Source organism: Ochlerotatus camptorhynchus, unplaced genomic scaffold, assembly GCF_037179485.1.
Source record: "Ochlerotatus camptorhynchus isolate MF236.1 unplaced genomic scaffold, CSIRO-AGI_Acam_v1.1 ptg000182l, whole genome shotgun sequence".
In the NCBI taxonomy this organism is placed as follows: Eukaryota; Metazoa; Arthropoda; class Insecta; order Diptera; family Culicidae; genus Ochlerotatus; species Ochlerotatus camptorhynchus.
Window position 1 is genome coordinate 97,601 of NW_027040672.1, and position 13,665 is coordinate 111,265.

Below are 13,665 nucleotides of genomic sequence, written 5' to 3' on the forward strand. Positions count from 1 at the left end.
AATTTAAAACTTTTTCTCAAACCGGAAGCCACCATCATGGATTTCAAAATGGCGTCGGATAGTGATTTCCAATCTCCAAACCTCACCCCGATTCCAAAAATACCCATATTGATAGGACAGCATCAGCATTTCCCATTTTTTCTGAAATAGGAAGCCGCCATATTGGATTTAAAAATGGCGTCGAATATCGATTCCCAGCCTCTTGACATCATCCCGATTACAAAAATACTAATATTGATGTGTATTGGACTGTATTTCCACTTTTTCGTAAATTGAAAGCCGCCATCTTCAATTTCAAAATGGCGTCGGATATCAATTTTCACCCCGAGTAAACAAATACCCATATTGATTATAGTCGCTATATTCATAGTCTGGCGGATAGAATTTCGAGCTATCAAAAAGTGGAACCAATTCAATATATTATAGACCAACAATTGAAAAGGTCCTATACACTTTTATTAACCAAACGTTGATTATTCTTTCCTCGACAATCGATCGCAAATTACCGGCATCATCAGATAGGGGAATCTTTCCAAAAGACCCAAAGATAGTGTTAGTTTGCGTAGGCGAGCCTTGAATCACGAGAAAATGGTTTCCAAAGTTTTGTTCGCAATAGCTGATGTGCTCTTTTCTGTTGTTGGTCGTGATTTGCTCGATTCGTTCCGCTATTTGACAGCTCAATTGGTTCCCGAGATTCTATCCGCCAGACTATGAATATAGCGACTATAATATTGATGGGTAAACAAACCACTCGACAATGGTAAATTTGACATCCACGTGCACAGATCTGAACCAAAACGAACCGAGTGAACAAGCAACAAAAGTCATAAAAACTGCACGTATTTGGATCGAACAGCTTTGCTTCAATGCATGCAAAAGTAAGTTCATTTGACAATGAAAGAAGAAATGAACACGAGTCAAGCTAAAACAAACAGCATGAAAACTGATCGAAAGTGGTTCTGTTGATGTTGAGGGGGATCTGCTCGAAGAGAAGACAGAATGTCTTTCAATTGAAAGTGATGGTTGACAGCTTCATCGTCGCTTGACGATTTTCGATTGAAAGTGACTTTGTGGGGCCCTGCTAAAGATCGCTATTGATTTTTTTTCGCGATCGGAATTATGGTTCTGAAGATATGAACAAAAATGTTTCCACTGGGGAATTCGCAAAAGATTGATATATCAAAAACTCATCATGCGATACCTCAAATCACATTAGAATTTTTCTATAAGATCAATATGGTGGACATATTCAGACCCAATGATCACAATGGTTTCTTTTTGATGTACCGGGTACTTCCGGGAAGTGGACAGATTCTGACATCCACCGAAATGCATCGTGCGATATCTTAAATCACATGGAACTCAACATAATGATTAGTGCAAGTATTTATATTGATTTTTCTTATCTTATAGCTTACCTGATCCTTTGAACAAGTTCGCTATGGGGTTTCCTCTCGGACTCCCTTTGATTTTTCGCATTTTTTTTTCATATTTTTACGACTCTTATTCAGGTTTAAAACGGCGAAAATGGCTGCTTCGTTCAGCTAAACCAACCGGTAGAAATTAACGATTTTAAATTGGCTCACTACTTGACTAGCCTATTGGTCCCAAGCAAATCGATTAACATACCCCATTCTAGTCAAACTTCTAGTACTACACTATGTTTGTTTTGATTTGCTATGAAGGTTGGTTCGTGGATTTTCCAATACTTCGAGGGGTGCATCGATTAGCTTGGGACCGAAGAGAGTACCAGAGCTGAGCCAAAAAGTTGAGCACGTTTCTTCGGGACCTACTGGTCTTAGAATTACCTCTATGCTAAAACTCCATCCGGGGGTGAGTGTTATCGAAAAAAAAGATGGAATAGGATGGAAACACACTGTCCATTTCATACACATTTTCAGTGACAACGACTATAGACAGTCAAGTTATAGACCGGCCAACGTGAGTTGACGTATTCAAAGTCTAAAACCACAGAGAACAGACATTGAGGCTCGAACAAAATTTCTCTAAAAACTTGTGTAAAGATTCCTATTTGACTTAAGCGCCACTAACGGCGACTTCCCCACTTAAAAACCCTCTTTGACAACATGATGGCGCTGGCGTTGCACAAATTACACTAGACACTAAGTGCTAGTAGCGCCAAGTGGCAATTTTCAACAGAAAATTTATCGATACTACCGCCAAATTGGTCGAAAGTGGAAAATTTATAGAGAAAATCAGGAGATGCTAAGACCACGTAACGGCGACGTTCCCACTTATTTTACACAAATTTCTGACCGAACTGGAACGTCTGTTTTCTGTGCGTGTAAGTAAAGAGCCTGAATTTATAAAGAGACGACATGTCAAAATTGGAACAACCGATTATCTGACAAAGTCATAGGAAAAGTCATTCCAATCGAGCAGAAGACCCGTCAAATGGATAAGATGTCGTCTCTTTATAAATTCAGGCTCTTTAGGTTTAAGATGTAAAACAGTGTAACCAAATGAATTTTGAATTTTTCCCTTGATTACAAAAGTCTGTAAATCTGTGAAAAAACTAAAACGTCTATAAAAGTCTGTAACGAAAAAATGTCTATATATATGCCAGTTGGAAGACAAGAGAAACCTATTTTGCCCAAATTGGTCGAAAATCCGACTGCTCCAAAAATTTGAAATTTGAAATTAGCGAAAATAAATTAGCATCCATGTTTCTCACGCTGAAGGCCACGAGTTCAAATCTCATCCCGTACAAGTCACGAATGACCAAAAATTAGTTAATGTGACTATAATAATAATAATAATAATAATTGTCCACAGGAGTGAAAACCGCTCGTCGAAGTTTCGCTTTGGGTTAGCTCTTAGCTATAAGAGTTTTATTTTTAGTTAATTTTAAGGTACAAACTCGTTATTTCACTTACAGATTTTAGTCCTTTTCACGTGTTCGATTACATTCTGTTTCGAAGCGGCGATGCAGTGCAATATGTGTGTTGGTTAGGTGAACATGTTCGCGAACAATAATAATACAAAAAATAGCCAATAGACAAACTTGTACTTGAAAATCATAGATCACGGTCCTACATTGAATCATCGATCATAATCATTTGACAGACAACAATGCCATTTTACACAAAAACCAGGCATAAAAAAACGATCAGAAATTTACGTCAACGCGACTCAAGTGACGTTGTGAATCGTGATGATATTTAAAGAATGCCTCATGTGTTAAATGATTTTTAAATTGCTCTCATCAACGCATCGCCGCCAAAAGAGTAGGCATTTTTGAAAGTAGTATTGCGCCTAGTTGTCACTGATTTGGCAATTTTGGAGGGCACGCAGCGCGTGATTAGCAAATCACGTCTTTCAAGTAATATCTGTCGACTGCTCATCAATTATATCCTTTGTCTGAGCGTTCTCTACTCTTTCTTCCCTCTCCCCAGCAGCCCTCGTCTCAGACGAGGTGACCTACATTCGTCGTCGGTCTAGCAAAGGAAGATGGAACAAATTATGTCCCCACACAACCGTCAGCATCACTACCGGAGCGTATCGGACACGTATGCGGGCCTATCGTTGTTCATAACCGGTGCAACGGGTTTCATGGGCAAAGTCCTTGTGGAAAAGTTGCTCCGCGATTGCGCTGATCTCAAGTGCATATACCTATTAATTCGCACCAAGAAGGGCATCGATGCTGGACAGCGCAGGGATGACTACCTCAAGCATCTGGTATTCGATCGTATTCGCGAAACGAACCGCGCTCAGCTGGACAAGGTCAAACTGATTCGCGGTGATATTCTGAGCGATGGGTTGGAAATTACCGAGCCGGACCGGGCGGAACTGATCGACAATGTGGAAGTCATATTCCACTGTGCGGCAAATGTGCGGTTCGATCAGGAACTGAAGCAGGCGGTCAATTTCAACACCAACGGAACCATGAGGGTACTGAAGCTGGCGGAACAAATGAAACGACTGATCGCTTTCATTCACGTGTCCACGGCGTACTGCCAGTGCAACGAGGAAGTGGTCGAGGAGAGAGCGTATGCAGCGCCGCACAGCCCGCTCGGGATTTCCAAGCTGGCAGACCTGGTAGACAGCAATGTACTGGATTTGGTTACGCCCAAGTAAGTTGTTACAACCACGGATCATGGTAATTGGTACGGGTCATGATTGAATTAATTTCATTTTTAATGATTAATAGCTTTTTGATGCTCAAGATTATAGCTTTATATCACAAATTGTTCTGTAAAACGGTTCGTTGGATTCACACCGTAGTTCAATCAGTTAATTGATGAATCTACGCGAAACTGCACCAGTGCATGCGACACCTTGGTTTGAAATCCAAAACCACAAAAGTGATGATGTACTAAAAAATATTCCATACGATTTGACAGCTAGCAAAACGTCATTATCATTTTCACATCATTTCCATCTGCTGGCCGACCGTAACGTAGATTCATCAATTGGTATGGAAGACTCTTTGCTCCCAACTGGATTAAGGAAGAGTCTCTTACATCGAGAAATGTCTCTCACTCTGTCATAAAGATATGCGAAATTACTAAAATTCCCATCCCTATAAGAACCCAATTTTACAAAGTTTCTTAAGTTATCATGAGAATGCTTACACAATTCCTTTGAATATTTCATTTTTTTTTTACATTCGCAATGATCTAGATTTTTTCTCAGAATATCAAACATAAAGAAAAATGATATTTAAAATCCAAGAATATCAGTGAGTCTTGAAAATAACACTAGTTTACAAAACAACATAAAAAGTGTGAACTTTAGTGGTTGACCAACGTTTCTAATGCAAAATCCTACGCTGAATTCAATGCCGTGGTCAGAAAAAATTAAAGTAGAGCCATTTTTGAGATATACAAAAATTTTGATTTTTTGAATTTTGGACAAAAGTACGATTACTAAAATGTCAATATCTTTGGAACTAGTGCACCAATTTTTAATCTTTTTTTATGAAAATGAAGTAAAATAAATTTCACTAGAATATTATGTCTTGATTAAAAATTTAATTTTGAAGTCATTTAAAAATTTACAGCATTTTTTTTATTTTTCCTGCGAATTTTCCATAAAAATCTTGTTTTAATCAACATTTTTAATGGGATAAAAAAGATTCAAAAAATCATTCCATAATTTATTCTTAAAGTCCATTAAAAACTGGAGAAAATGAGCCTTTAATGGATGAAATCGGTTGGAAATTGTCGAAGTTATGAAATGTTTTGTAAAATCATGGAAATTGAATGTTCCAAGATTGGCCGTTGTCCCGCTCCTAGGTTCATGCACCACTTCCAGTAAGCCTTTCTGCGGACGTGTACGCATACGGTGCATTTCACTAACACTACCAGCTGTCACGCAAAATTAAATGGGATATTTTCAACAATATAATTTACGCTAGTGTTTGTGAGACCGCTCGGCGAGAACCTAACGCAACCAACTTAATTTGACAGCTTTCTTTCTTTAACAAATGTTAAAGAAAGAAAGCTGTCAAATTAAGTTGGTTGCGTTAGGTTCTCGCCGAGCGGTCTCACAAACACTAGCGTAAATTATATTGTTGAAAATGTTGCTTAACGATCTATACGACAAAACGTGAATTCAAGTGTAAAAATGATCCTCAAAAGTTTTGTTACGCGTGTGGCAACTATATATTTACAAAATCGGTCAATTTTACTGCTTCGTTGCAAACTGCATACAGGCTTTATTTTAAAAATGATCCTGGAGACTTTGACGAACCGTGGATTCCAAAAGTATTATGTAGTTCGTGCAAAACGTGCTTGGCTAGGTGGATGTCAGGCGCAAGGTAAATTGATTTTTTGAATAACTTTCATATAAACAATTTATGTACAGCATGGTAGTGCTTTGTTCTTTCCTGATCGACATTATCTTACTTCATCTATTTTTGATAAGTGTTAATGTCTTACTTACTAACTCACTTATTTGTTATCTGTCAGTCGCTATTTGTCCTTTGACATGCCCACCATATGGCGTCGACCGTTTTGTCATGCAGCGGATTGTTATTTCTGCTTGACAAAAGTTAAGCAACAAGGACGTCACAAAACAGTTGAGTATCCACAAGTGGCTTCTATGACAAAACCTGTTCCACATTCAAGTTCGGTCCCGTATCCTGTTTATCCAAAGCGGAAACGAGCGCCCTCTGTTGAATCGACCGTTACAAAAAGTGAGGAGGAATTCAAGGAGGAATGCGAGGAAGACTTCGAGGTGGAATTGGAAAGAAACCCAAAACTGTTTACACAATCCGAATTTAATGATTTGGTGCGAGATCTCGACTTATCGAAGGAGAAATCCGAATTGCTGGCATCACGCTTGAAAGAACACAACATGCTGAGCAAGGAGGTCAAAATTTCTTGTCACAAGAATCGTCACAAGAAATTTGACAAATATTATTCTACAAAGGACAAGGCATGTTTTTGCCATGACGTAAACGGCTTGTTTGAAGAGTTTGGTGAGCCATATGATCCAGCTGAATGGCGTTTATTCATCGATAGCAGCAAGTTGAGCTTGAAAGCCGTTTTACTGCAAGGGAATGAGAAACCTTCTATTCCATTAGCTCATGCCGTTAATATGAAGGAAACGTATGAATCAATGGCTCTATTGCTCAATTTGATAAATTACAATCAACACAATTGGAAAATTTGTTCCGATCTTAAAGTGGTTGCCATGTTGACTGGATTGCAACAGGGATACACAAAATATATGTGTTTTTTGTGTAAATGGGACAGTCAGCTCGTAAGGAACACTACGTCCGAAAAGATGATTGGCCAAAACGGGATAATTTCACAATTGGTAAAGACAACGTTAAAAATGATCATCTTGTGGTAAAAGAACGCATAATACTTCCACCACTACATATAAAACTTGGGCTATTCAAAAATTTCGTCAAAGCGTTGCAAAAAGAAGGGCCGGCATTCCAGTACTTGAAATCAGTATTTCCAAATTTATCTGACGCAAAGATAAAGGAAGGTGTATTTGTTGGCCCACAGATCAAAAAACTGCTCAATGATTCCGCATTCAATACAGTTTTGACACCAGATGAGGAAGAAGCGTGGAAATCGTTCCAGCGTGTTGTCACAACCTTTTTAGGAAATTTCAGAAGCCCAGATTATTAGGAAGCCGTCGATGAATTGCTCAAAAATTATGAGAAAATAGGTATAAATCAAAAATATTGTGTTTGTTACATATAATTAATTTCAAATCCTTTTATTTCACTGAACACAGGTGTGAATATGTCTTTGAAGATACGTTTCCTACATTCTCACATGGATTTTTTCCCGGAAAATCTTGGTGACGAGAGTGATGAGCACGGCGAACGTTTTCACCAACAAATGAAGATGATGGAACGTCGTTACCAAGGGTTTTGGGATGAAGCAATGATGGGTGACTATTGTTGGTTTCTGATTCGAGAAACAAGTTCAAAACATCGAAGACAAAGTCATTCGATTCTCAATCATTTTTAATAAAACCTAAATAAATTTCTTTTGCATCAACTCGTTTAAAATCCTGATATGCCTTAACCAAATTGATATGTAGAGAAAAGAATCTCCCATGAAAACTTTACATGCGATTTGGATGCTTACAACGACACCTAGAAAAGGAACTCTAAAGCTGTTGTATTTCAGCAACATTTTTAAGTGTTTTACAAAAATGCTCATAACTTCGACAATTTCCAACCGATTTCATCCATTAAAGGCTCATTTTCTCCGGTTTTGAATGAATTTTAAGAATAAATTATGGAATGATTTTTTGAATCTTTTTATCCCATTAAAAATGTTGATTAAAGCAAGATTTTTATGGAAAATTCGCAGGAAAAATAAAAAAATGCTGTAAATTTTTAAATGCATTCAAAATTAAATTTTTTATTAAGACATAATATTGTAGTGAACAATAGCAAATATTTAGCTTCATTTTCATAAAAAAAGATTTAAAATTGGTGCACTAGTTCCAAAGATATTGGCATTTTAGTAATCGTACTTTTGTCCAAAATTCAAAAAATAAAAATTTTTGTATATCTCAAAAATGGCTCTACTTTAATTTTTTCTGACCACGGCATTGAATTCAGCGTAGGATTTTGCATTGGAAATGATCATCACCTTACCGAGTTCAAAAATGCTGTAAACTAGTGTAATTAAGTGCAAAAATTAAGGGGTAAGTCACTCAACACAGTGAGAAGAAACTAGATACGGCACAGCTTGGGTACATCCATTGACACACCTTCGGCACAATCTCGTAGGCATTGGATTAATCATTAAATTAAATGGGAGAACTGCTGGACAACTGTAATTGTAGTTGTTCACAGCATTACGTGCTGCTTGACTGTATATTTCACGAACATCCTCTAATTGAATATAACAGAGGAACTCAATTCACTTATCGGTAGGGTCTATCTTTTGAATAATGCTTCACAAAATTCATTATTTTTCAAAGGTATAAATGTTTTCAATTCGATGCCTAGACACATCAAGCGTGCAACTACACTTACAGAATTCAAGAGACGCTGCATTTCACATGTAAAAGCTGTTTATTGAGCAGTTAATTTTTTATGAATGGATAAATCATGTATCTTGACAAAGTTATCACTAACGGATTAGTTTGTATGGAGACTGTCATCAAGACATTTTAGTAATTTGTGTAGCATATACAAAAAACTACATTGTTTGCCTCGATGGTGATGATGGATTTTTAGTTTTTTTGATTTTGTAGTAGTAATAGTAAAAATAGCTTTGAGTAGTCTACAATGGTTTGAGCCTCGCGCGCGGAATACAGGTATAAATGACTAATACGTGGAAATTGTGGCAAAAGCCTTGAATTAGTAAAGCGTTGGCTGGAAGTCGTTTCCTTGGATATAGTCCTGGCACTGCGGAAGCTTAAACGTGTAAATCCCAGGTCACGTATAAATGGAAGTATTGTCGAGGACTATACTTGGACTTTTGATAACTAGTTACACCTTTGAATGTTTTTGGTTGATGCCTATAGCATATTTAACAGGACATTTATATCTGTAATTGTAACCAGCTCGATTTTGTTTGCAAACCTGGTTAAAATGTTTATATTTAATTATCTTAAAGATAACTCGTCCAGCTCAAACCTTTGTAGGGGTAAGAGGTGGGACCATCATCATCATCATCATCATCATACCGAGGGCTCAAGAGTAACAGGCCCCAATAATACCCGTAATTCAAATAATGCTGCAACTAAGAAGTTATATTATATCGATATTTAATCGATAGCATAATAAGACGTCTTCAGGCTCTACTCTCATGAGCCCAGGGATTTTTCTCTAACTTCTGAGAACTTCGTAAAACTTCAAGGACATCTAAGAAGTCCAGGGAACTGTGTGGGCCCGATACACCCCAGTGTTTCATGAGCTTAACTAGGGGGAAGCAGCCCTGCAAAAAGCTTGATGAGAGTGTGCGTGTGAACTCTACACAGAGTACGTATGAAGCATCAGAGCCACCATCATCGACTATTTCTACTCATGTCAGGCCTGTCTAGGGTTACCATATGATATCATAAAGGAGGACACGTCCTCCTTTTTCAATATTTTTTCTACATCCTCCTTTTACCCGCAAATGTCCTCCTTTTTGATCCTTGCCTTTTTTTTTCCAGTAACATATTCATAAAATTGTTTTCAAAGAGCGTTGTTTGCAGAGCTTCTTTGTAAACCTCATCTTATCTAGTAATTGCTATTCGATGGTGATACTAGGAGTATACTACAGCTGTCAACCCCCCTACATTTAGGCTGCGATCCATTTGGTAAATTTTCACTTAAATTTTACAAATGGAAAATTTTCAAAAAAAGACCAGGAATCAATTTTGACAAATAATTTCTCACATTTCAAACATTATAATTTATTTTCGAAGTATCAGTGAATATTCATCAAATGTAACACAGAATCAGGCTGCGTTAAATTTTTCTGAATTTTTACTTAAATTTGACATTTCGAAAATAAATTACAATGTTCGTAAATCTCTCTGCTGTTGATCGTGTGATTTTCGAGATGGTGTTTGTCAAAATTAATTCCTGGTCTGCTGCGCAGAAAAAAATTCTGAATTTTAGCTATCGCGTAAAATCTCCCTTCGTTCAATATTGAGGTATACTTGGCATAAACAGCGAAATCGTTTACAAGCTTGCATACAATATTGCTAATTTATGCGATGTTGAGCTTAAATTTAAACGAAATATCGCGTAAATTTATGCCAAATCTAGCGTTAATTTTATGTGCGCTATATATCGCAGAAATTAACATGAATTTTTCAAACGGTGTGGAAATAAGTCTGATACAATAGCATGTTTATTTGAAAATTTTCTATCTGTCAAATTTAAGTTAAAATTCACCAAATGGAACACAACAACACAGATTGAATCCAACATGTGTTCGATTTTGACGTTCTGATTCTATGGGATTTTAGGTATCCCAAGCATAACTATTCAAATCGACGTATCTGATTTAACAAACAATCACTTCAATCGACGATTTGTAGCAACTGCATGCTCACTCACAAAAACTAACAACACCAGCTAGTAGGGGAAATATTTCCCTACCTGATGGTGGTGTTTGTTTGCATGGGTGAGTTAGCAGTTAAGACAAATCATCGATTGAAGAGAGCAGATACGTCACTTGATTTGTTTAGGCCGCTGCCATACTGAGAGCGAAGAGATAGCGAGAAGCGTGAAATCGAATGTAAGGAATAATATCACATTATGGGAGCGTCCTTAGAGTCCTATGCTGAATCAATGGTAAAATTAACAGGTTGCTTAGATGTTCCATGTTGGCTTCAACCAGCGATGACATGTATCCTGATTTTAGTACATGGTAAAAGTTGTAATGGTTTTAAGGCTGTAAAGCTGTAGTTTTCAAGCATATCAGCTAGTCTAGATCATTTCCAAGCAGTGCTGAGATTTGTCATTGTCATTGACAGACTTTCGCGCGATATTGACAAAATTGTTCGTCACATAGTCACTGACAGACTTGATCCTCAAAAAAACCTTCGTCAAAATCTCATTCATTTTTTCGTCCATGACAAAGATTCACCTATAACAAAAAGTGTAATTTAGTACACGGTAAGAAATAAGTACCCAACGGCCAGTTCACTTTTACCTACTTTTGACTAGTTTGTCTCATTTTCTCCTTCTAATGTTGTCAAAAAAGAAGGAGCAAAACCACCCAACAGGCGTAGTAAAGTGGGGGAACCCAACGTTGGGTATAATCATATTTACCTACTGTTGGGTACAACTAACTTACTTTTGGTTAAAAAGCTAGTGGAAAATTCCATACGAACTGCTCACAAGTAAATGAAAATTTCTTTCACCCGCTTTACCTACTTTTGGGTTCCTGCAGTATAGTGCCGAGATGAGTGAAAAGAACTTAATTTTGGGTACTTTTTTCTAACCGTGTACATTCTGTGTCACATTATTGTTATCCAAGTAGCTCAGGACGTAGATACTTGTTCATTAAAATTGATCCATGTAATTGTTTTGCTCAAGTTATTTAATTTCGTTACAAATTTAGCTAATAAACAAATCTGCACATGTTCGTCACTGACACCATTGTCATTGACAATTGACATGGTTTGCCTTGACTATGACTGTTAGCTCAAATGAGTGACCAAAGCAGAATTGAATTGAATTGATAACGACTACAAGTTATGAACAATCTCAATTGAACCTTTGCAAATCATGAATTTTTTGATAGCGCACATATTATTAAAACGTTTGATAAAAACTAATTTTCCTCCTTTAATGTTAAAAAAGGAATTATTGTCCTCCTTTTCAAGTTTATGATATGGTAACCCTAGGCCTGTCAGGCACACGTTTCCACTTCGTTCCATTATCAGCGACGTTCTTCTTACTTTGGATCCACTGCCACTAGTTGATCTCCGAAAATTCGAGAATCTCACTCACTCACTACGTCTGATGGGTGTGGATGGATTCGGTCATCTACGTCGACATTGCTAGGCGTGTGGGGCTCGACGGGCTCGTTATAGAAGCGCAGCCAACGCTGGGGTTTCCCACGGTAGTCTCCTAGGTCCTATCCCCTTCAAAATCATCACGTCAGATATTCCTCCCCTTCCGGGTGGTGGTATCTTGAGCATGAGCATGAGCATGATTGACCGCCCACGGTTGCTACTCTGTTATTGCCAGACCAGCTGTAATTACACAGAGAACCAATAGACGATGCTTGGGACTAGCAATCATCCTCAATGTGTAAAAACTGGTGATCTCGAATTAGGCAATACCAGCGCCAGCCGCGCCTGAACGCAGGTCAAGAAAGGAATGGGTAGGAATGTGTTGACGTGACACTCGCTTTGATGGAAGCCGAGGAGTCCTCTGCACTTCCACGAGGAATCACAGGGATGTTGGGTAAGTGGGTTGGGTTTGCAGCAGGGTTCGTTTTGGTAAACGATAAGCTGAATTGATGTCCTAACGATCATATAACGCGAAGGAGCTTGGGATTGAACCCACGGTCTTCTGCTCAGTAAGCAAAAACGTTTGCCACAAGGCAGACGAGCTCCTTTTTAATGATGTTCTGCTCAGTAAGCAAAAACGGTTGCTCTAAGGCCACCGAGCCTCTCATATCACATTATAGTGTTACTCAAGTTTTTATAACTATTCAAACCCGGCACCGACGACAACGAAAAGTTTTACAAAATACACGATAAACAAGCGATCTTACCATGCATTTTTAATATGAAAGGATCTGGGACCGCATTTTTCTCCTCAGTAAGCAAGCCACTGCAACCAACGATCTTTGAAATCCTAAAACTTAAAGCTACGAAAGAGTACTTAGGCCTTCATTAAGATCCACTTTCACGCGACGTTCAATGTTTCGATTTTCTCTTTACGCATGGTTCACACAATCATAACAAGCTATGACCGACGTGACGATGGTTTAAGACCTGGTTAAACAAGCTATTCCAATGAAATTACGTTCTCGAATTTCACTTGGAATGTAATGAACAACAGAAATACGCGATAATTCATATTTTCAGCGGTTGAAATTTAATTTTATATATACTAACGGTACTGCCTACGACTACGACGGCGATTACGACAGCGACTACGACGGCGCCTACGACAACGACAACAGAGAATTTGTAACTTATCATTTGTCTAGGATAAACACCTTTGCCCGGCACCTCCACTGGTTCTTCATGTCCGCTATCTATCACTGTTTGCAAAATATCTAATAGCAATTACCTTTGTTGTAATACTTCCTGTATTGCCATGGTGATCTGGGAGGAGGTTCGCATCTAGTGCTTTCCCCAGGAACCGTTCACGGCCACCAGCTACCGCCCGTCCAGTCTTGGGCGTATCCAGCGAGACATCCTTCAGCTTACTCACAATCTCCGTCACTCGATGCAAATCGCAGGCACACTTACGCTAGTTACAAAAAAAAACAACACCCGTGCAAAGAAACGGATCCAATAAACGGCACTCTTGCGAAAGCACACCCGTCGTCGTCGAACAGCAAAAAAAGGAATCGGTGGGCAATTTTGTGATACGGATTTCCAAAATCAAACGGGACTGCACGAATTTTACCACACCCAACTGCGAAACACGTTCAGAAGCACTTATGGTACACTTTCGTTCGAAAACCAACATCATCACCGCGTAAATAAACTAAAATTAAAATTATCACTCGCGATGCCACAAATTTCTCCCTT

General features: G+C 38.2%; 1 protein-coding gene across 2 annotated transcripts in view; it reads left to right on the top strand.

Annotated features, from left to right (window-relative positions):
• Positions 1–13,665, top strand: part of LOC135701968 (putative fatty acyl-CoA reductase CG5065) — a 51,585-nt gene that overhangs the window by 36,136 nt on the left and 1,784 nt on the right. The window contains exon 2 of one of the 2 annotated variants that reach the window (XM_065222912.1): positions 3,417–4,094. In XM_065222912.1, the coding sequence (XP_065078984.1) occupies positions 3,472–4,094 (623 nt within the window). In that variant the 5' untranslated portion in view covers positions 3,417–3,471. The remainder of the gene's footprint in view (positions 1–3,416; positions 4,095–13,665) is intronic. The other variant, XM_065222913.1, reaches the window with a different exon arrangement.